This window comes from Oryza sativa, chromosome 1, assembly GCF_034140825.1.
Source record: "Oryza sativa Japonica Group chromosome 1, ASM3414082v1".
NCBI classification, from domain to species: domain Eukaryota; kingdom Viridiplantae; phylum Streptophyta; class Magnoliopsida; order Poales; family Poaceae; genus Oryza; species Oryza sativa.
Window position 1 is genome coordinate 32,667,859 of NC_089035.1, and position 24,334 is coordinate 32,692,192.

General features: G+C 43.4%; 4 protein-coding genes across 4 annotated transcripts; 2 read left to right on the forward strand and 2 right to left on the reverse strand.

Moving 5' to 3' along the window:
* Positions 1–7,798: 7,798 nt before the first annotated feature.
* Positions 7,799–9,127, reverse strand: LOC4327025 (uncharacterized). Its single transcript, XM_015759659.3, has 4 exons — positions 8,838–9,127; positions 8,682–8,731; positions 8,125–8,206; positions 7,799–8,006 (listed from the first exon to the last, which is right to left on the reverse strand). The coding sequence occupies exons 1-4, from the start codon at positions 9,100–9,102 to the stop codon at positions 7,960–7,962; spliced, it is 444 nt and encodes a 147-aa protein (XP_015615145.1). The 5' UTR covers positions 9,103–9,127; the 3' UTR covers positions 7,799–7,959.
* Positions 9,128–9,422: 295 nt separating this feature from the next.
* Positions 9,423–19,519, reverse strand: LOC4327028 (mitochondrial import inner membrane translocase subunit TIM50). The gene is made up of 10 exons (XM_015759649.3): positions 19,114–19,519; positions 18,874–18,962; positions 18,492–18,528; positions 17,718–17,779; positions 17,509–17,622; positions 16,629–16,733; positions 16,448–16,546; positions 11,704–11,860; positions 11,400–11,502; positions 9,423–9,816 (listed from the first exon to the last, which is right to left on the reverse strand). The coding sequence occupies exons 1-10, from the start codon at positions 19,385–19,387 to the stop codon at positions 9,771–9,773; spliced, it is 1,086 nt and encodes a 361-aa protein (XP_015615135.1). The 5' UTR covers positions 19,388–19,519; the 3' UTR covers positions 9,423–9,770.
* On the forward strand, positions 13,773–15,784 carry LOC4327027 (glutelin type-A 1-like). Its single transcript, NM_001406297.1, has 4 exons — positions 13,773–14,139; positions 14,229–14,503; positions 14,608–15,087; positions 15,170–15,784. The coding sequence occupies exons 1-4, from the start codon at positions 13,809–13,811 to the stop codon at positions 15,581–15,583; spliced, it is 1,500 nt and encodes a 499-aa protein (NP_001393226.1). The 5' UTR covers positions 13,773–13,808; the 3' UTR covers positions 15,584–15,784.
* A 537-nt stretch (positions 19,520–20,056) lies between the features above and the next one.
* On the forward strand, positions 20,057–20,734 carry LOC107275391 (E3 ubiquitin ligase PARAQUAT TOLERANCE 3). Its single transcript, XM_015783872.1, has one exon. It carries the CDS (start codon positions 20,057–20,059, stop codon positions 20,732–20,734), a length of 678 nt encoding a protein of 225 aa, XP_015639358.1.
* The last annotated feature ends 3,600 nt before the right edge of the window (positions 20,735–24,334 follow it).

Genomic DNA, 24,334 nt, shown 5'->3' on the forward strand with positions numbered 1-24,334 from the left:
ACGCCAAGTCGGGATGGGCGCGCCGGCTGCCTGGAACCGAAGAGAACCGCGCGTCCGGCGCGCGCCGGATCTAAACCGATCGAATGGATGGTGCGACGATTGATGTCAGGGGCGCGACCAGCAGTTTGGGCATCAGGAAGTAGATCTTGCCATGAGTAGATGGCAGAAGCCGCAGAACACACCATGGTTCTTTTTCTGATAATGAAATGGGGCGTCCCGGCCTTTTTTTTTAAAGAGTTACAACCAATTATTACAATCTCACACTCAAAATGATAAATTGATAAGTGTTGTTGTGTTGGTAACACCAACTTACAATTTTTAATCAGAAAAGGCTCATTACGGGACTCTGTGAGATCATCCGATGATTTAGTTGGATTTTGGTGTCAGCCTCATACCATTTTACATTAGCCTAGAGAGATGAGGAAGTGACCCATTTAACAATTAACATCTTGTATCGTGGTCCTCGAGTCAAACCAGACGCACACGTGGAGACGATATGTGATCTTCTGGGCTGAAAGACAAGTTGAACTAAACATAAACCTAACTACTCCAGTTATTATAGTCCTTGCGATGAAAGTATGAAACCTATGTAGGAGTATTTAGATTCGAGGCCAGACTCAGTTTGCTCATATCGCAGACATGGGTTTGTTCGGTGATCAAAACGCTTTGCATTGACGAACGAATAAACTGAGGCATCACGAAGTAGATCTTGCATACATGACGAACGAAACGTGTATGCCGCTTTTGGAAGGTTATAGTTTAGCTTGATGGCTAGATAATTCTTGTTTACAGCTCCAGAAGACCACAAGTAGTTGTCGTGAACGCACGTCCCATGAGATTTTGGGCTGATAGACTCTCAGAGGATGGTCATATGCTGCGTCATATGCATGGTATAGACAGAAGAACCATGACCATGATTACAGTGTACTATTGTGATACATCTCGATGAACCTATTTGGCCATTTGTAGTGGAGATATGTTATAGACAACTGTTGGAAATATAGTCATTATTCGGTATATTTTAATCCAAGGAATTGAAACTATGATCATGGCATAAGCAGTGTAGGGTGATCTTAACATAACCAGTAGCATACTATGCGCATCATGAATGTCAGAAACAGGAACATACCAGTAATGCGATAACATGCTAGAGGCATCATGTAGAACAGGAACAAGAACATAGCGCATACAGTATAGCGCTAACAATGGGAACAGGAGTAGCGCTAACAGCAGTAGAAGGAGAAGATTATACCCCGAGAATGGCCCTCCGCTGGATGGTGAGGCAGAATTGCCTCCGTTGTTGTAGTCGTTCACGGCACCTCCTCCTGGCGCACCAGCTCCGGATCCAGCTCCTGTCGGCGTCGGCGGCGGCGCAGCTCCTGTCGGCGGCGGCGCACCACCTCCGCCAATAGCGGCGGCAGCAACTCCAGACATGGCAATGAGCAGTCGTGCAGGAGGCACTCCCCAAAAACCTGATCACCCGCCTACCCGGTGCAGATCTCAGGCGAAGGTGTGGTTTCGGAGGCACTGCTTCTTCCAATCTCTCGTGCGCGCAAGAGATCAGAAGCGGGGAAGCGAGAGCAACTCAGGCGCGGAGAAGGAGAAACTAACACCGGGAAAGAAGCGAGGAACTCGGATCGGACTCGCGGCCTCCTTATCTATCAGGAGAAAGAACGTGGACGCGTTGTTGCGGAGGGAATCGTGGGAACGTGGGTTAGTGGCTGCAAAAGGATAGCGACGTGACGCACGCACGCACGCCCGCCGCCAGCCAGCCACGCCTCGCCCACGCCCACGGCCCGGCGCGCGCGCGCGCGCGTGTGGCATTCCGACCCCCACCTCAACTGGTCAACAGGGAGCCTCTAATAACTCCCTATTTAGGTTGAGATATTTCTCGCTTAAATCCAGAGGTGGTATTATTATCCTCAACATTTATTATGGGCCTTTGAGATTTAATATTATAAGTTGGGCCTAGCCCAATTATTCTAACAATCCCCACCAAATTTCAAGGCTCATAAGAAATGTTCTCAAGGCTGTGCCTGTTTGATATATCAGAGTTTTTGTGGAGACTGTTAAGTTGAACTTCCACCTAGGAAATGAGCTACATCAGACCACAACTGAACAATGGACTATGCCTTGAATTGTAAGTTTTGTGTGATCAGGTTTCACTCAGAACCTTGACTGGTACTGGGCTGCCGTTCGCATCCCCTCTGTTTGGAGCATATAAGTCAAACTCCAGGCCTTTCATGAGTATCTAGAGATTGCCCAAACCTCATAGACTGTGACTAGCAGTCGAACTCATATAGGTGTGTTCCTTCTGAGATGTTCTGCAGGTCAACATCTCTGCTTGGAAAAGCCACTCGGATCACATTAAGACATAAGCCATCCTACCATGCAGGAAAGAAGAGAAGCACATCATGAAAATGAGCCCCTTTCAAGAGTCTCTTCTCTCAGTCACACAATAATTTGTTTCACCATCCAAATTCACGGGATCTCCGATCACAATGGACAGGTTTCCACTATTATGCAACCTTAGGTGGGTATCAAGCCCATTTCCCTCGATGCACTGTCTATCACATTACGTGGTAGCCCCTTGGTAAACTGATCTGCCAGATTTCTAGCCGTTTGGACATAGTCCAATGCTATCACTCCGGAGTTTTTCTGCTTTCTGACAGATTTCAGTCTTCTCTTGATGTGTCTAGATGACTTCATGTTGTCCTTTGAACTGTTCACTTTAATAATCACTGTTTGATTATCGCAGTTCATTAGGATAGCTGGCACTGGTTTTTCAACCACTGGCAAATCCATCAGGAGTTCACGAAGCCACTCAGCCTCAACTGTCGCAGTATCTAGTGCTGTAAGTTCTGCTTCCATTGTTGACCTCGTTAAGATGGTCTGCTTGCAAGACTTCCAGGAAACAGCGCCACCTCCAAGTGTGAACGCATATCCACTTGTGGCTTTTATCTCATCAGCATCAGATATCCAGTTTGAGTCACTATACCCTTCTAGTACTTTTGGATACCCGGTATAGTGAATTCCATAGCTCATAGTGCCCTTTAGATAGCGCATTACTCTTTCCAGAGCCTGCCAATGATCATCTCCCGGATTTGAGACAAACCGGCTCAGCTTGCTTACAGCAAATGAGATGTCAGGCCTCGTTGCGCTAGCCAAGTACATCAATGAACCAATGATTTGAGAGTATCTCAGTTGATCCCTTGCTATTCTTCGGTTTTACCTTAATAGCACGCTGGGATCATAAGGAGTAGGAGCTGGCTTACAGTCACTATATCCAAAGCGACTCAAAACCTTGTCCACATAGTGGGATTGCACAAGTGTAATCCCACCCTCATCTCCTCTTTGTAGTTTGATGTTAAGAATAACATCAGCCTCTCCCAAATCCTTCATTTCAAAACTCTTGGACAGATAGTCTTTGACCTCCTCAATCACATTAAGGCTGGTCCCAAAGATCAGTATGTCATCGACATACAAGCATAAGATCACCCCTTCTCCCCCACCATAGCGATAGTATACACATTTGTCAGCTTCGTTCACAACAAAGCCTGCAGATGTAAGCGTGGTGTCAAACTTCTCATGCCATTGCTTAGGTGCTTGCTTGAGGCCATACAAGGATTTCAATAGTTTACACACCATTCCCTCCTGACCTTCTAGTACATACCCGTCTGGTTGATCCATATAGATCTCCTCCTCCAGCTCTCCGTTTAGGAAAGTTGTCTTAACGTCCATCTGATGGACGAGAAGACCATGAGAGGCTGCCAGAGCAAGTAGTACTCGAATCGTAGTCAAGCGAGCAACTGGTGAATATGTGTCGAAGAAATCCTCGCCTTCCTTTTGGGTATAACCCTTGGCCACAAGCCTTGCCTTATACTTTTCGATTGTACCATCAGGCCTAAGCTTTTTCTTGAAAACCCATTTGCATCCTACGGGCTTACATCCATATGGACGCTCAACGACTTCCCAAGTACCATTAGACATAATCGAGTCCATTTCACTGCGTACTGCTTCCTTCCAGTAGTCAGCGTCAGGAGATGAATATGCCTCTTCTATGGTTCTTGGGGTGTCATCCACGAGGTATACAATGTAGTCATCTCCAAAGGATTTTGCAACCCTTTGTCTCTTACTCTTGCGAGTATCTACAATGTTGTCCTCCTCAGGATTTTCCTCAGGCGTTTGATCATTGTGTTCTATCGGTGCAAAGTGCTCATGGGGCATGACAGTTTCTTTACTAGAAGTGCTAGGTGTATATTTCATAGGAAATTCATTCTCAAAGAAAGTAGCATCTCTGGACTCAAAAATTGTACCAGCATGCATGTCGGGTACTCCAGAGTTTACTATTAAGAATCTATAACCCACACTGTGGATAGCATAACCAAGAAACACACAATCAACAGTTTTTGGTCCAAGTTTCCGCTTTTTGACTATAGGTACATTTACCTTGGCCAAACAGCCCCATGTTCGTAGGTATGAGAGATTTAATTTCTTCCTTTCCCATTCCTCGAATGGTGTTACTTCCTTGTGCTTCATTGGAATTTTATTCAGGACATGACACGCAGTCAGAACTGCCTCACCCCACCATTCCTTGGAAAGCCCCGCAGTGTCTAACATGGCATTCACCATCTCAGTTAGAGTACGGTTCTTTCTTTCGGCCACCCCATTTGATTGGGGTGAATAGGGAGGCGTCATCTCATGAATAATTCCAAACTCTTCGCAAAAGGATGCAAACTCATTGGAAAAATACTCCCCACCTCTATCAGACCTCAACCGTTTGATTTTCCTTTCAAGTTGGTTTTCTACCTCAGCTTTATAGATTTTAAAGTAATGCAATGCCTCATCCTTTGTTTTCAATAGATACACATAGCAAAATCTAGTGCAATCATCTATCAGTGTCATGAAATATTTCTTTCCCCCTTTAGTCAACACGCCGTTCATTTCGCACAAATCGGAATGAACAAGTTCCAGAGGTGCCAAATTCCTCGCCTCAGATGCCTTGTGAGGCTTGCGAGGTTGTTTCGATTGAACACAAGTATGGCACTTGGAACCTTTGACCAAAGTGAATTTTGGAATTAAACTCATGTTAGCTAAGCGCATCATACAACCGAAATTCACATGACAGAGTCGCGAATGCCACACATTAGACTCATCATTCTCGCTAATATGGTTCACAGCGTTATGATTATTACACATGTCATTCAAAGAAAAGCGGAACAAGCCTCCGCTGTCATAACCTTTTCCAACAAAAGTCCCATATTTAGATACGACACATTTATTGGACTCAAACACAAGTCTAAAACCTTCTCTACACAATAGAGAGCCGCTAACTAGATTCTTCTTTATTGAAGGGACATGCTGCACGTTCTTCAGCTGCACGGTCTTTCCCAAAGTAAACTTCAGATCGACCGTACCAACACCATGAACAGCCGCAAGCGACCCGTTTCCCATCAACAAGGAGGAACCTCTCCCGACCTGATAAGAAGAAAACAGAGAAATGTCAGCACATACATGAATATTAGCACCAGTATCCACCCACCAATCAGGTGAATGAAAAACAGAGAGAACTGTAGGTAATATTTTACCGTACCCCGATGTTCCTCCGCCCTCGCTAATGATCATGTTGGCAGACTTCATGTCTTTGCGCTCAGGACAGTCCTTGGCCCAATGCCCAGACTTGCCACACACAAAGCAGTCTCCCTTTGCCTTTCCCTTGCCTTTCTTCTTAAAATTGGTTGCAGCCTTGGGTTTGACATCAGGCTTGACTTTCTTGTTGTTGTGGGATGCATGAGGGTTCTTCTTCTGTACCATATTGGCACTAGAACCTCCCTCAACCTTTTTGCCCCGGACGTCCTTTGCCCTCACCTTCTCCTCAACACCCAAAGAGCCAATGAGATCAGGAACACTGAACTCTTGTCTCTTGTGCTTTAGAGAAGTGGCAAAGTCCGACCAAGAAGGTGGTAGTTTGGCAATAATGCCACCCGCCACAAACTTGTCCGGCAACTCACAGTTGTTGTTCTCAAGTTCCTTAGCCAGCATCTGAATCTCATGAGCTTGTTCTACTACAGAACGGTCATCGACCATCTTGTAGTCATAGAACTGCTCCATGACATACAGCTCACTACCGGCGTCAGAAACTCCGAACTTGGCCTCAAGTGCATCCCACATGTCCTTCCCAGAAGGCATGTGCATGTACACGTCCACTATGTTGTCAGTGAGTACACTGATCAATGCTCCACGGAACAGGCAATCCGAAGCCTCGAACTTAGCCTCTTCCTCAGGAGAAAGAGGTGGTTCACTTCGTTTACCCCGTGAAACATAGAAGCACTGCATCGCTGTCAACCACAATAGTGCACGTGCTTTCCATCTCTTATAGTTTGAACCATCAAAAGCATGTGGTTTCAGTGCAGCAGCAAAGCCAACTACCGAAAATGACCTATCAGGTTTTTGGATTGTTGGAAATATAGTCATTATTCGGCATATTTTAATCCAAGGAATTGAAACTATGATCATGGCATAGATCTTAACATAACCAGTAGCATACTATGCGCATCATGAATGTCAGAAACAGGAACATACCAGTAATGCGATAACATGCTAGAGGCATCATGTAGAACAGGAACAAGAACATAGCGCACACAGTATAGCGCTAACAATGGGAACAGGAGTAGCGCTAACAGCAGTAGAAGGAGAAGATTATACCCCGAGAATGGCCCTCCGCTGGATGGTGAGGCAGAATTGCCTCCGTTGTTGTAGTCGTTCACGGCACCTCCTCCTGGCGCACCAGCTCCGGATCCAGCTCCTGTCGGCGTCGGCGGCGGCGCAGCTCCTGTCGGCGGCGGCGCACCACCTCCGCCAATAGCGGCGGCAGCAACTCCAGACATGGCGATGAGCAGTCGTGCAGGAGGCACTCCCCAAAAACCTGATCACCCGCCTACCCGGTGCAGATCTCAGGCGAAGGTGTGGTTTCGGAGGCACTGCTTCTTCCAATCTCTCGTGCGCGCAAGAGATCAGAAGCGGGGAAGCGAGAGCAACTCAGGCGCGGAGAAGGAGAAACTAACACCGGGAAATAAGCGAGGAACTCGGATCGGACTCGCGGCCTCCTTATCTATCAGGAGAAAGAACGTGGACGCGCTGTTGCGGAGGGAATCGTGGGAACGTGGGTTAGTGGCTGCAAAAGGATAGCGACGTGACACCCGCCCGCCGCCAGCCACGCCACGCCTCGGCCACGGCCACGGCCCGGCGCGCGCGCGCGCGTGTGGCATTCCGACCCCCACCTCAACTGGTCAACAGGGAGCCTCTAATAACTCCCTATTTAGGTTGAGATATTTCTCGCTTAAATCCAGAGGTGGTATTATTATCCTCAACATTTATTATGGGCCTTTGAGATTTAATATTATAAGTTGGGCCTAGCCCAATTATTCTAACAATGGCGGCGGTGGTGCGCCGCCGCCGACAGGAGCTGCGCCGCCGCCGACGCCGACAGGAGCTGGATCCGGAGCTGGTGCGCCAGGAGGAGGTGCCGTGAACGACTACAACAACGGAGGCAATTCTGCCTCACCATCCAGCGGAGGGCCATTCTCGGGGTATAATCTTCTCCTTCTACTGCTGTTAGCGCTACTCCTGTTCCCATTGTTAGCGCTATACTGTGTGCGCTATGTTCTTGTTCCTGTTCTACATGATGCCTCTAGCATGTTATCGCATTACTGGTATGTTCCTGTTTCTGACATTCATGATGCGCATAGTATGCTACTGGTTATGTTAAGATCACCCTACACTGCTTATGCCATGATCATAGTTTCAATTTCTTGGATTAAAATATACCGAATAATGACTATATTTCCAACAACAACAACTATAAACACAATATTGACCTGGTCTGGTCATGCCATATCCTCCTTGTCCAACTCAAACTGCAGTGCTAGTGTTAATCAACACGATTCAAATTAACGATTTTCAGCCGGTGAAGAATCTTCTCCATGACTGCCACGGAAGAAAACCGCCTGTCAATGAAACACGGCGACACACATTGTCAGTTATCATACTGTCAGCACACCACACAGTTCAAGTCCTGAAAAATTGCTGCTGCAAACATACTGAAACAGAGGATTCAGTACGTACCACACCCTTGGCAGCGAACGTAGTAATCCTTCTTCATCACAAGCCCAGAGCCTCCACAGATTTCACATTTCTTCTGTGCAATCTGAAATACAGGAGAAGACAATAATCAAGTGAAGGACAGTAAAACTTGGTAAGGAATGGTCTGAAACTCTGAATGTCTGATCGATAAGCACTATCCTCTTCACACTCGTATTTCAGTGTCAAACTGTCAATAAGAACTGTTTAATGAACATTAGTACTAACAACTAGCTGCTCCATCCGTTCCCAAATATTTGTCACTATTGCATAACCCTCACTTTCATGATAAGTACTCCCTCCGTCCCAAAATATAGCAACTTTTGGTTGGATGGGATAAATCTTAGTACTAACGAATCTGGACATGCCTCTATGTCCCATCTAACTAAAAGTTGCTATATTTTGGAACGGAGGGAGTAGTATTTTTGCGTTCAGTTTAGAGGGGCAGCAAAGAGGACTGGAGTCTGGAGGGTGCAATTCTACTCAGCAGATTTCATGCAGCTAGCGACTAGCGAGCAAGGAAACAGTAAACCAACACTCACAATTCTCTTGCCGAACTCGACCCCGGCGACGACGAAGGGAGTCACTCCAGCTGCACAAAACCCGGTCAATACCATACCATGATCAAGCACATCACAATTTGTGGGAAGTGATGAGGAAGCGAAGCCGAACCGAAGCGTACGACAACATGGACGCACCTACAGCGCCGACGACGATCTGCCACGTGATCTGCGGGGGCGGGACGTCCGCCGCGGCGGACGCCGCCGCGGCGGCAACGGCCGCAGCGGCGGACGGCCCGTCCACTGCGCGAGCGACGGCGCCCCGGCCGGCGGGAGCGGGAGCGGCCCTCCTGCCGACGACGCTGCCGGCAGCCGGGAAGAGGTCGCCGCGCCCGGGGACCGCCAGGCCAGGCAGCGGGCCACTGCCCGGCAGGCAAGGGGGAGCAAAAGCACGAGGCCGCATCGCCGCCACAATCTGCACGGGCTCTGCTTCTGGTTGGTCGGGCGAGCGTCCACTTGTATTCGTTCTGGCAGTGCTAGCCGGGAGCGAGGCTCTATGGCCTCTACCACACGATGCTTCTTTCCACGATAAATACTCTATCCACCATAAATACTCCGAGTTTCCAACATCAAATTTATCCACATTGTGAGGCTTGGCGAGGGGTGAGGATTTTTTAAAAAAATTCTTTTTGCCAACACTTTGCTTACTCACAAGTCCATAACTACATAGGAGTATTCACAATTCCAGATAAAACTAAAAATTCCCGAGTTGTAGAGTTCACCTTGTTACGCCGCACGAGATTGCAGCAATCAACAAAATATTATTACGCCCGGAACTCATGTGAGCGAATACCAAACAAAATTCTTTTAATGACATGTTCCTCACTTGATCGAATGTGCTTTGATCATAAAATTCCAGCGTAATTTGGTTAGATACCTATCCCTCGGTACGAATAAGAAAAAAGGGGGGGGGGGAACGTGCAATAACTATCAAAGTAAAAGGTATCTCTGGGACCCAAGTTGACAAAATTACAATTCCGAAATTAAAAGGCTCACTCAGAACTCAGAACAGAGGTGTCGTGCCTGTAAAGTGTTGTAGATTACTCAGATTTCCTTCCAAAAGATCTATAATCATCTCCGCCATAAGCGGCCCTGATGCTTTTGCTCCTGCATGCGCCTACAAAAATGGCAGATTATGTTCGTTAGGTTGTGGTAAAAATGTGGCTTGCAACACATTTTTTTCCATGTCCAGGTTAATGTGAAACAGATAGTTTGTTCGTTTACATCAGAGAATCCACAACGAAATGCTCGTTGCCAAACAAGAAAGAAAAATGTCTTGTAGTTACAAGCATAACAGCATTTCCTATATTCGAGCATTCGCACAACTATAACTCTATATTAACAATATTGAAGAATAATATCGTGTGAAAAACATATAAAATATACGGTGATTTTAATTAATATTTTTAAAATTTTGAGTATTAGCATGAGAAAAAAAAATATAAAGGCCAACATTTTGGGATAGTACGATATGAATATAAATGGAAGGTCAGTTTAATAAATATTTTAATGTAAAAGCAGAGCATAAGAATTTTTTTTATTCAATGTAGGGGATCTATTTGATATTTGCTAACTAAATATAACTACATAAATCAACATAAAAATTAATTTTCTGTTCTCTTCCTTTTTAATTTTATTTGGTTTGCAGGTGAATCGAGCTGGCTAGCTAAGTAGTACATTCATCGTAAAATAAACCTACTTTTATACATAAATGTTGACATAACCTATGTTGAGATTTATATGCATAAAATAAATAAATATTTTTTTATATTAATATGGATATAGATTACGAATAATGTATAAAAATAGTTTATTTAGGCACAAATCCTATTGTTAGTAGGTGATGATGTGACATGGTTACGTGTTGAGCTTTAGGAGTTAATGGATACCAACTTTATACTAAGATACTCCATCCATTCCATAATATAAGGCACAACCACTTTTTTAGATGTTCCATAATACTACCTCCGTTTTTTAATAGATGACGCCGTTGACTTTTTCTCACATGTTTGACCATTCGTCTTATTCAAAAATTTTATGCAAATGTATAAGATATAAATCACACTTAAAGGACTATGAGTGATAAAACAACTCATAACAAAATAAATTATAATTACGTAAATTTTTTGAATAAGACGAATGGTCAAACATGTGAGAAAAAGTCAACGGCGTTATCTATTAAAAAATGGAGGGAGTATAAGAAATGCATGCATGTAGGCAATTAATTATGACCCCTTCTCCATTAAATTATTACTTTTTTAAATCCTCCACTCTCATGTTCTCTAATTCTATTGGATGCATGCATTGTATTTATTAGGATAATCCAAACTACAAGATGATAATAATTATTTTCTTGGTTTTTGGGTTAAGGGTGGTTATGACTTATATTTTGGAATGGAGGGAGTAGGATACGGCAAAAATTGAAAAGGGTACGGGTACATATAGTTCTTTCTGTACTCTTCCTGCTATTCTCATTCTCAAGAGTGTTGGAAGGGTCCAGAGTTTTAACGGTAATGTTTGCTTTTTGACTGCTCCTGCTCTCTTCGATCCAACGGTCTTTTTTCATTTCAATTGTGCATCTGATGAGTCATACTTGTTTGATGGCGTGGCTTATTCTGGTGCAATCCATGGATTTACTTTCACTTGAGAAGATTAGCATCAGCTACAACTATTTGAAGATTATGGAAAGCATCTGCTTACCTCTGGTGCTCCTTTGAACGCTCAATAAACTCAGCAGGTATATCACGGCCTTGATAGGACGCAAGAACAGCCCTGATATCCGAAGGTCTTGCCATAGCAACATCTGCCGCACAGATTGACAAGAATGAAAAACAGAAATACCAAGGATGCAAGTGGGGCAATCAAGCATGCTTCAAAAACCACAGGAATGAAATAATATGAGGGGTTAGTTGGCTAATGCACTTGCATTCCTAAGAACCACAAAAATGGAAAAAAAAAATAACTGGATGACAGGATAATAAGAGAAATTGATTAAAAGTCTTACATTCAAGAAAGGGAATAAGATCAAGCAGTTGAGTGTCATCATTTTCAAGCTTCCAAGGTTTGATCTCAACACAATTTTCAGGCTGCAGGCATGATTCCAGAGCATGCCCACTGATATAAATGACTTGTGCGGGATTTCTGTTTAGCTTTGATAAATCCTGTAAATGACAACATAACATAAAAGACACAAAAAAAAAGTTATATGCTGCAAAAATACAGCTGCCCAGGTGTTTTAATTACAAAAGAATAATATTGCCTCGTACTCCCTCCGTTTCACAATGTAAGTCATTCTAGCATTTCCCACATTCATTAACATCAATATGAATGTAGGAAATGCTAGAATGACTTACATTGTGAAACGGAGGAAGTAGATTATACTACCTACATCCCTAAAAGATAGTCTTCTTGGTTATGATACTTTAGTTTTAAGAAAACAAATCCAAGTTCAAATTCAAAGTAGGATTTGTCAAGGAAAAAAGAACACCTAACTGTCAGCAAACTGTTCGGTGAGCAGCTTATCAGCACTTAGATAAACAACATGGTCCATGGTTGATTTCTATGGTGGAAATAAGCGCAAAACAAAAGCACCATAATCAAGAGTAGGCTGCAAGCTGATCCTATTCACCGTGCCCATCATAAATGGAAATAGTTAAACAGCTTAGAAAATAAATGCCTGTGTAATAGCTAACAATGACCAATACATGTCAAGCTCAAGGAAGGAAACCTTATACTGCAAATTTCCAAAAGTTTAAAAGCATTAAAGGCCATTGAAGAAATTGTAGATACAGGGTGATCCAGACTTTGGACTTACACTGTTAACTTTAAGTAACAGTCATGAGCAATAGAACATGCAATGATATTTACCCCAGCCAAATAATGCTACCAGCTACTAGTTCACACCTTATGTAAAGTATTTGTTGCAAGAAAAGTCTAAGATGACAGCAACCTGCTGAGAAGAACAACTGACGATGTCATAAGGAGAGGGAGCTTTTCGATAGGTGCCGTGCAGTTCAAAGAGTTAGTTAGCAGTAGGATGAAGATTTTTGCACATGGCAATGAGAAGTTAATTATGGTGTAGGCAACCCAAATGAAACACCAAAATATGCACAAGACAGTTTGTTGTATTCTGTAGTACAGAATAAACTAAAGTAATGAAAGAAGATGGTGTTAGAAAATGAAACAATATTATGAGTAATGTGTGAGCATTATGGGACCACGAAATAAAAAAAGAACATTTTTATGAGCAGTGTGTTCTCAATGAGCCTTGAATGTTATCACCCAGGATAAGAAACCCTTAAGCAATGAAACATGCAAGCGTTTAATGTGCAAAGTTGGCATTCTCCACGACATAATGCAAAAGAAGATATAATCTATGACATAGCAAGTCATGCATCATTTCATGCCTCTGTCAACCTATTCATTTCTAGTCATCTAGGTAAGTATCTTAAGCTAAAGTGTTAGAACTTCCCATACATAAGTCATAACTGATGACAATTGGGTGTAACACATGACAAACCAGAGAGTCAAGCAAGATAAAGCAAAAGGATGTGTACATAAAACTACAGAGCTATATGTCATGTTGCGAAAAGAGGAGAGCTTATAAGACAAGCCATGACTCAAAAAAAATTCACATGCCTACTGTGGCCCATATATCATGCAACAATCCAAAAACTCACAGGTCTCGGTGTTGATCGTGTCAACATGTGACCACCCTAAAAACTCTTCACTAAATATTAAAGTATTGCTAGAACAGAGCTTCAAGATATAAGTCATGATCACCAACAACCATGTTCAAAAAGAAATAGAAAGCTATGGCACAGCAACAAAAAGCAAAAGCATGCATGGATATAATCTTTAACATCATCCATGTCATATTGCAAAAGAAAGAAAGAGAGAACAATACAAATGATGTGTCAATTACACATCCATCATTATCCATCCACCTTCCGTGTACCACACTTCATATATCATGAGTCACTTCATGTCTGGACATTAACAAACTCTATCTTAACATTCAAATGCATGAGACTTTATCTCACTATAAATGCACAATGATTTAGCATTGTTTCTCACAAAACCATTCAAGTTCATTAGTACTACAACAACATGGCATCCATAAATCGCCCCATAGTTTTCTTCACAGTTTGCTTGTTCCTCTTGTGCAATGGCTCTCTAGCCCAGCAGCTATTAGGCCAGAGCACTAGTCAATGGCAGAGTTCTCGTCGTGGAAGTCCAAGAGAATGCAGGTTCGATAGGTTGCAAGCATTTGAGCCAATTCGGAGTGTGAGGTCTCAAGCTGGCACAACTGAGTTCTTCGATGTCTCTAATGAGCAATTTCAATGTACCGGAGTATCTGTTGTCCGTCGAGTTATTGAACCTAGAGGCCTTCTACTACCCCATTACACTAATGGTGCATCTCTAGTATATATCATCCAAGGTTCGTGCAACAATTTAAGTGCATAATGAATTAATGATCAGCTTCCATGTTTATATTGCTTGTAATTAACATGCATGCCATACTTTCAGGGAGAGGTATAACAGGGCCAACTTTCCCAGGCTGTCCTGAGTCCTACCAACAACAGTTCCAACAATCAGGCCAAGCCCAATTGACCGAAAGTCAAAGCCAAAGTCAAAAGTTCAAGGATGAACATCAAAAGATCCACCGTTTCAGACAAGGAGATGTAATTGCATTGCCTGCTGGTGTAGCTCATTGGTGCTACAATGATGGTGAAGTGCCAGTTGTTGCCATATATGTCACTGATCTCAACAACGGTGCTAATCAACTTGACCCTAGGCAAAGGGTAATTAAGCAGAACTTTTCCAAAGCTAAACATTTTTACTACTATTTTGATATTTTTATTCCACTTATCTTAGATGATGATTTAGCCTTTTAATCAACTGTTAGGATTTCTTGTTAGCTGGAAATAAGAGAAACCCTCAAGCATACAGGCGTGAGGTTGAGGAGCGGTCACAGAACATATTTAGTGGCTTTAGCACTGAACTACTTAGCGAGGCTCTTGGCGTAAGCAGCCAAGTGGCAAGGCAGCTCCAATGTCAAAATGACCAAAGAGGAGAAATTGTCCGTGTCGAACACGGGCTCAGTTTGCTGCAGCCATATGCATCATTGCAGGAGCAGGAACAAGGACAAGTGCAATCAAGAGAGCGTTATCAAGAAGGACAATATCAGCAAAGTCAATATGGAAGTGGCTGCTCTAACGGTTTGGATGAGACCTTTTGCACCCTGAGGGTAAGGCAAAACATCGATAATCCTAACCGTGCTGATACATACAATCCAAGAGCTGGAAGGGTTACAAATCTCAACACCCAGAATTTCCCCATTCTTAGTCTTGTACAGATGAGTGCAGTCAAAGTAAATCTATACCAGGTAAAATGAACAGCACATTTTTTTCTTGGTAAAAGCTTTAATGCACACAATATGCTAATGATGTGCACCTTTTCTATTGCAGAATGCACTCCTTTCACCATTTTGGAACATCAACGCTCACAGCGTCGTGTATATTACTCAAGGCCGTGCCCGGGTTCAAGTTGTCAACAACAATGGAAAGACAGTGTTCAACGGCGAGCTTCGCCGCGGACAGCTGCTTATTATACCACAACACTATGCAGTTGTAAAGAAGGCACAAAGAGAAGGATGTGCTTACATTGCATTCAAGACCAATCCTAACTCTATGGTAAGCCACATTGCAGGAAAGAGTTCCATCTTCCGTGCTCTCCCAAATGATGTTCTAGCAAATGCATATCGCATCTCAAGAGAAGAGGCTCAGAGGCTCAAGCATAATAGAGGAGATGAGTTCGGTGCATTCACTCCAATCCAATACAAGAGCTACCAAGACGTTTATAATGCGGCAGAATCCTCTTAGGTCGGCTTGCGGATAAAGAATAACTAAATAAATAAATTGCAAGCAATTGTTTTGCTGCTATGTACTGTCCAGTCTTTCGACTAATGATGATAAAGCCTCTCTTTATCCTTATGTTTGTTCTTTACTTCTACAGTAATGTTCGAAAATAAGCAATTGTTTTGTTCTGTAATCCATAAAAATATAACACCCCTTTAAGTAGTTATTTGAATGACCCACCATAAAATTAATACGCATGCCACGGCTATCAAGGTTCCACTGCACCGAAGCATTTAGGGAAGCTCACCGCACTGGTCTTCTTACTTCACAGGAGAAGGGCAAAGGCCTTGGCCAAGATGCAGATAAGAAATGACTACTCCAATTCAAAGATTTTATTACATTCAATGAACATTGGAAGGAAAATTTTAATAGGAGTACGAAAAAAAACCAGAATTATTTACAATACAATATAAACCCATCATGTTGGATTGATATGATTTGTAGACATTTTTACTGTATAAGAGGAAACTATACAAGATAAAACATGATGTGTTCTCTCGGTCATGAAAGCCAGATCCCAGAGAGCAAAGTGGACAAAGTGGTATATGCTTAATGCATGGACAGAAACAACTTTGTCATAACATCAATTTTCACTCCTGCCAGTTATTTGAAGAACATAAAACACATTCTAATCCATCTCATGCATACATATGCGTAGCATACAGTTAGTTACTCAATAATCACAATACTATCCAAAAAAACATAGAACAAGCTAGTGTGCAACTTAGCTTACCAAAAGGGTGCTTAAAGGATAAATATATGAAACTGTTTCAACCAGTGTATAATACAACTAAGAGAACAGATGATAAGAGCATAAGACTACCATACCCGATAGTGTTTTCCATTTTCATATTTAGTTGCAACTCTTGATAACCTGTGCTGAACACAGCCCTTTGGATCCAGTCTTTCAATAACAGGATCAACATACTGTCCATGTAAAAAAAGTTCATCTGGGTTTATATATTTTTCAGAAACAACCAAATTGTTGAGGAAATTCTGGTAAACCTACCATACTCAGCTGATCAGAGTACACAACAATTTCATAGAATTTTCCAAGATGTTCCAAAAAGGCATCCACTCCTGGCCTCTTAAAAGTTCTCCATCCTCGCTCACGCTATACATACATAAAAGAAATTATGGGTCAAGCAGCCTCCCAAGGGTCATAAACATTTTATACTATATGATATGCATGCTTGAAAACTTAACTAGAAAACATAAGGACTTCCACAATAGTTTGGCAATTTTGCAGTAGACATACAGAAAGTGATTACCCTTCTCTAGAGAGAGAGCACAAAAAGACGGTATATATTGTTTCTTAGGAAGTTTAAATTTAGATCAAAGTTGATATAGGAGAACAGAGATACAATTGATAGATGAGTGAACTGAAGAAAAATGATCACAAGCTTCCAATCGAACAAGCAAATAAGTAAAACCATTTTAAATAACCATCCCTTTTTAGATCAATCTGAATGGGGATTACGATACTTAGGGCCTGTTTGGATCTCTGGTTGTACCAAGAGTCCAAGACTAGATCTTGTAAAAAAAAGATTTTAGAGGCTAACAACCTAAAACTTTGTTTGGATCACATAACATATTTATTATGTGTCCCAAACGAAATTTAATAAGGCATTAGGTTCTCAAATCCGTGTAACAAAACAGTTCTGGTAAAACCAGAGAATCAGAGATCCAAAACAAAATCAGCATGAGCACTTTCGAGTTATGCCATACAGCACAGATGGTAAAGTTCAAGTGCAAATTTGTGGAGAGACGGGGAAGCCAGAGCGTTAAGAGTTTGCGTAACTGTTAGGATTGGGTCATATTGTATACTACATAAGGACTACATATCAAATACCAAGATAAGTAACTTCGTAGAAAACATAAATGTTCACCTTCCAATCTGAGTATACAAGAGTCTCATTCAGATCCAGAACTAGGGTGAAGACATGCTGCTCTTGAGGAAGTAGATCCGGAAGAAGTTTATCTGATGATGGTTCACTAAAGCCCTTTAATAAAAATGAGTATTAGCATGATCTGCACGTCTGTTCACAATAGCCAACATGGATAATGGAGAACAAAAGATTTAATATTTTTTACTGACCCGAATTTGATCTTCTATTTGGCTCCTGGTATCCAAATAGAACTCAATAGCAGCAACAGGAACTGCAAAACAAAACATATGTGTTTAAGAATTGAGACGCAAAGAAAAGGAACAACAATAATTATGCCATGCAAACAGGAGGATAACAATTTATAGTACATGAAAGGGTTAAATGACGAACCCCTGCTATCTAGGGCACTCATACCATGCTTCTTCCCTGTGGTGTATGTTTGTCTAGAGCCATAGAGCGCTCTAGACAATGCATCAATTTACTAGATATTTAACAAACAGCTTTGTACCAAAGACACATGCCCTCCGTAGCAACTAGGTGCAGCGCATGTAAATAGTATAATGGTTAGATCACAGTTGCTCTAGCTAACTGATTGTTACACAAAGTGGGTATTCCCTAGCTATTTTACACGAGATTATAGTACCCCTAGTTTTTTTTTCCAGTTGTGAAGTTTGGGTTACATATTTGGAATTTATTGTCAGCTTAACAACAGCACCATGCATACAGTAAAGTAGATCTTTCTGACTACCATTACTTTAGTGCATACAAAATTATATTTCAGAGAGTGACAAGGCTTAGTTATTCACTGTGAAGCAGGGTAAATTTCCCTAAGGTTGGCTGCAAACAAGTATTTTACAAAGAAAAAATAACATGTAATGGTAAATTGCTCCTGATGTGGATGAAGAAAGGTATGCATGACATGTTGAAACTCTATAATCCCGAGGTAATATGGTAAGATAATGAAGGAGTCATGTGGTCAGAACCTTTCATAGCTGCTGAATAAGCCATAGCCTGAAACTTCTGCAGAGAGGAAGCAAATCGTCTATTAGACATGGCTGAAATCCAAATTCTTTAACCCAATTCAGAAATTTAGCTTTTATCCATACTCTCAGAATGCAGGTCTACAATAGAACATATTGTGTCGTACTAGAATAACTTTTAGTTTCAGATGCCCAAATCTCAACTACCCTATAGCTGTGTACAAATATTCACCCCATGAAACCAAGTTTTTTTACACAGGAAATCAGAATTATGCGGTCATATTTCCAAGGGCATCACTGCTTACTTATGCAGTCACGCTACTAACCAGCTAGCGACAAGTTATCACACACCCAAACATGACATATTGACATGCTACCATATTACCTCGAAACCGGACAGGTCATCACGGATGGGCTGCTTCGAGTTCTTCCGGAACTCCCGCGTCCTCTGATCAATTTCATCCAGAGAATAAGCTACACAAGACAAAAACACGAGCACGAATCATACGCACAGCACCAAACCGAACCCCTCCCACTTTAAAATTGAGAATGGTAGTAGAAACACTGCAATGCGAAGTAGCAGGGCCGAGAGGCATCTAGGAGTTTTAGGGATCAGAGATCGCACCATAGCTGACGTAGCCTGTGGCGCCGAACGCGGCGGCGACAACCGCGAGGACGCCGCCCTTGAGCAGGCCCAGCGGCTTGCGGGCCGGCGGGGGCGGCGCGGACGAGGGATCGCCCGCGGAGGACGAGTAGTCCGTGGCGGCGGCCGCGTCGGAGGCGGCGACGGCCGCCGCAGCCGCCGCTGGCTCTGACGCGGGGGAGGCGGCGGAGAAGGAGCGGGCGGAGATCCTGGGGAGGAGCGGGACGAGGAGGCGCGACCTCGCGACGCCGTCCATGGCGTGGTGGCCCAGCGAGAGGAGGGGGAGAGGACCTCGGTGGGTGGGCTCGGGTTTTGGTTTTGCTTGGAGAAGACGAATAGAGGGTTTAAGCAGGGAGAGAGGCGGCCGAGCGCGAGATGGCGAGGAGCCGAGGAAGGGGGAGGGGGGAGACGGCGGATAGGCGAAAGCGGAAGGAGGTGGAGCCGTGGAGGCCTGGAGGGGAGTCAAGAGTGTTCCGATGTGGCCCACTTGTCAGAGAGTGGCCACTTTTTAACGAGTGGGCATATACGCCTACACGATACTCTTCTGTTTCAGGTGGGCCACAGCCCATTAGAAGTGAGCCATAAACGCTGGCCATTATGGGCCGAGACAAAGATTTGAGGGCTTCTTTGGTTGGCTTGGGTTGGTTGGTTGCCTAAGCCAACCCTACCAAATTTTGTATTTCTAAATGGAATAAGTCCATTTTGCCTCTCTCATGTCTTGCGCTTGTGTGAATAACATCCCTCAACCGGAAAACTGGGTATAACGCCTCCTTCTTCTCTGAAAACCAGAGCAAATCACCTCCCTCGGCGGTTTCGGAGACGGTTTTGTCCTACATGGCAGCTGAGTCAACTTGTGGGTCCCACTTGTCAGCAACTTATCTCCTCTTCCTCTATTATCTTTTCCATCCCCCGTGGCAGCTGCGAGATGAGTGCCGAATGGAGGACGCCGTCCGGGGGATCTAGCGGCGTCATCTCATCGGAACTCTACTGCAAGATTTGCCGAAACGTGATGGCCGACGCGGTGCTGGCGAGCAAGTGCTGCTTCGACAGCTTCTGCGACTGGTGCATCCGGGACCACATCGCCGCCAAGTCCAAGTGCGCGTGCGGGGCGCAGGCGTGCGTCGACGACCTGATCCCCAACCCAACGCTCCGCACCACCATCGCCAACGTTCTCGCCACCACCAGCGGCACAGCGAGCGTTTCAAGTGGAACCGAGAAGCCAAGGAGCTCCGCCAGCAGCAACGCGACAGAGGCGGCGCCGCAGAGCCTGGCCGCTTCGCAGGTGAGCCGCAGTAACGTGTCTTCCAAGAAAAGCGCCACGATCTCATCAGGTGTCCTCGGACCAAGAAAGGCGTGGGAGACGGTGGCGGGTGACCACTCCACAGAATATGGAGCCCTCGCCGTCGACGGCGATCACCACGGCAGCTATGGCTTCCCGTTCGGCCCGGCGCCAGGCTACGTCGACCCCTTCTTCGGCGTCGGCGTGCCATTCGGAGCTGATCCTTACATGTACTACGGCGTGCCTTACGGCTGTTGTGGTGCTGCTTACGGCTACTACGGCGACGAGGATCGCCGTGACACGAAGAGGACGCGCCTACGATGATCACACGTCATCGGCCAATTGTTGCCTGCTGCCCCAACGCAAGATTGGATGGCGACACTACCAGTCGCTGCCGGCGCAGCGAGAAGAGTGCCGAATGTTGGATGGAGGACGCCGAAGCGCGGGAAGGTCATGGTGGCGGCGTTCTGGCTCCGTCCACGTCGGACTAGCGACGCGTGGTCGACGACCCCTGTGCTGCATCCTACCATGCCAACTTTGCGTATCCGTCGGCGTCCATCTTCGCCAGGATGCCGGGGAAGGAGAAGAAGAGGCGGCGGCGAGGCCGAAGAGGCGAGGATAGGGATGAGGTGGCGGAGGAGGGGCGTGGGAGGGGAGGCAGCGAGCTCCCGCCGCCCCGTCACTCCTGCCGCTCTCGTCGCCCCGCCATTCCGCCGAGCTTCCGCCGCCCTGTCGTTCCCGCCGCCCCGCCATTCCGCCACTCCGCCGAGCTCCCGCCGCCCCGCCTCTCCCGCCGCTCCACCGAGCTCCTACCGACCTCCCGCCGCCCCGACTCTCCCGCTGCTCCACCGAGCTCCCACCGCCCCGCTGCTCCGCCAAGCTCCCGCCGCCCCGCCGCTCCACCGAGCACCCGCCGTCCTGCTGCCGCCGAGCTAGCTCTCTCCATCTCGCTTGCCGTGAGGATAAAGAGGAAGGGGAAAGGTAACTGACATGTGGGCCCAATATTTTATTTTTATTGTTTTACTCACTAACATGTGGGTCCTATTTACATTTGTTTTTATTTTAGTGCCACGTAAGCGCCACGTCGATGCCATATGGAAGTCAACCCGCCACGTAGGACAAAACCACCTCCGAAACCGCCGAGGGAGGTGATTTGCTCTGGTTTTCAGAGAAGAAGGAGGCATTATACCCGGTTTTCCGGTTGAGGGATGTTATTCACGCAAGCGCAAGAGATGAGGGAGGCAAAATGGACTTATTCCTTTCTAAATTATGGTACACTTTTGGACTGCTATTTTTTTTAGGTTGTGTTGTGAGTTGTGACGAAAATGCTTCTTATCAGACATCCGACGCCCGACAAAAAATCGAACATTCCGTCGGAGCAAGCAAAACGTAGCACGAAAATGGATTATTTATGGTGGAGATAATGGCAGCATGCAACAAAGCATGGAAGGATGTGATGTGATGAGCTGCAGCATGCAATGGATATGATGTAACCAACTATTAGCTTTTTATCTCTCCCACCTCCTTGTTTAAAATGATTTTTCTTCTAAACAATTTATCTAATCTATAATTTTATTATACAATTATGTTTCTTATGATTAAATCTTTACAATGACATCTCGTTTGACTATATTCTAATAAAAAGTATGTATATGTTTCAATTGTTTATATTTGATGTTTCATGCATATGAGCAAAATGTTTCAACAAGCATTTTACTGTGTTGCACGTATCGACACTATTTGGCCGAGAGAATTGAACGATCTAGATATTTACGTATACATGTTCCTACACATGTAGAAGAACAAATAAATAAGGAAAATAATATTGTTAAATCCTAACTAAAATATTTTTACATTATACATGACATCGACTTATAATTGTTGAAACATTACAAAACATTTGTTGAAATATCCCAAGAATACCATGTGCAACATTTCAAATGAATAAGTGAAACATAAGAAAATAGTTATTAAACCATCCAAACAACACCATGTGCAACATTAAAATTAAATAAATATCGCAACAAAGAAAACTTAAAATCTGCAACAAACTCGAATTTCATGTGAAACATTTGCTTCCCTCGCATGAAACATCAAATTTCACTAGTTGGAACATATATATATATATATATATATATATATATATATATATATATATATATATATATATATATATATATATATATATATATATATATATATATATATATATATATATATATATATATATATATATATATATATATATATATATATATATATATATATATATATATATATATATATATATATATATATATATATATATATATATATAATCAAAATATATTCATGTGACATCTTATTGTAAAGATTTAATTGCTATAAGTATAACGACGTAATCAGATGGTAGATCAGATAAAGAATTTAAGAGGAAAAATTGTTTATAGGTTGTTGATAAAGTGGTCATAGAGGAGAGAGAGTGGTGAAGAGAGTAATCATGTAGGAATAAGCACCGATGAAATCGATAGGGCAGATTCGTTCGGTGCATGCAACAATGGTAGGTACTGGGGTATGTCCGATTTTTTTTAATTCTCCATACATCCGACGCGTAGTCTTCCCTAAGTTGTGACCCAACGTCATGAACATAATGGGGATAGATGAGGAAGTGTTTCCCTCGCCTATCCTTGTAACGAGATGAGCTTGATATGAGTCAAATGACACTCATGATCGCTATTTCAGTAAAGTATAAATCGTGTTGCTATATAATTAGATCGGCTTATATAGCCATGGTAGTTACATGCGAAGTTACATGGATAATCCAAAGGACTAGAAACCCTAGGGAACTTGTAAGAGAATATTCTTGCTGGGTAACGTAGCCGCCAAGCTTCTTCTCCATCCTCCACGCACCGCTTGCCTTTCTATAACAAGCTTGAATACTATTTGCCCAATTAACATGTTTCCGTCCATAGCAACTTGAACTCTTTTTTTGTCACCTGCTTTGAAACTCAGGAATATGCCCATCAAGGCCTGAAGTCGTGTCTTGGTCGAATAGGAGGTATGACACCTAGTCCTCACTGCTACAACAAGTAGTACGTGTTTCGGTAAATCTGGTTCAGAACATTTAATAATTGCAGTACTATATTTAGTGGTGGACATTTTCAAAATTATCATTTTTTGTAAGATATCACTGTGTAAAATACATTTGGTGGTCTTGGAAATTTAGGTAGCATTTGGCTAGCTGTGAAGCACCATAAGTAACACCAAAATTTAGTAGGATAACATTGTCAAAAATATGTTTGCTATGTTATTGATAGTTTTCTAACTAGGAACCATCGATGATGTGTTAGTGATGTCATAGGTGCATAATCTTGTATTCTAAGGTTTTAAATCCTAATGTCCATAGATATTGCGCAAAAGTTGTAGCAGTTACGCCACTAGCCTCTTCTGTTTGAGCGTGTGTTAGCTGTTCACAAGGATGTGTGATCGTGATGTGTGTACGTGATGACGTGTGTGCATGTGTGTCTTTCAAGTTATTGGAAAAGACATACTTCTTCCATTCCCAAAGAAAAACTAAACATCGTACTAGGATATGACAAATCTGGACACATGCAGTTCTAGATTCGTTTTTTTTATGGATGGAGTATTTACTAACTACTCCACATCCATCATGACCATATTCAAATCCATTCGAGACAAAAATATGTTTGTTATGTTGTTGATAGTTTTCTAACCAGGAACCATCGATGATGTGTTAGTGATGTCATAGGTGCATAATCTTGTCTGCTAAGGTTTTAAATCCTAACGTCCATAGATATTGTGCACAAGTTGTAGCTTTATCAATTAGAATTTATTATTGATGTCGCAGTTACGCCGTTAGCCTCTTCTGTTTGAGCGTGTGTTAGCGTGTTTGCGAGGATGTGTGACTGTGATGTGCGTGCGTGA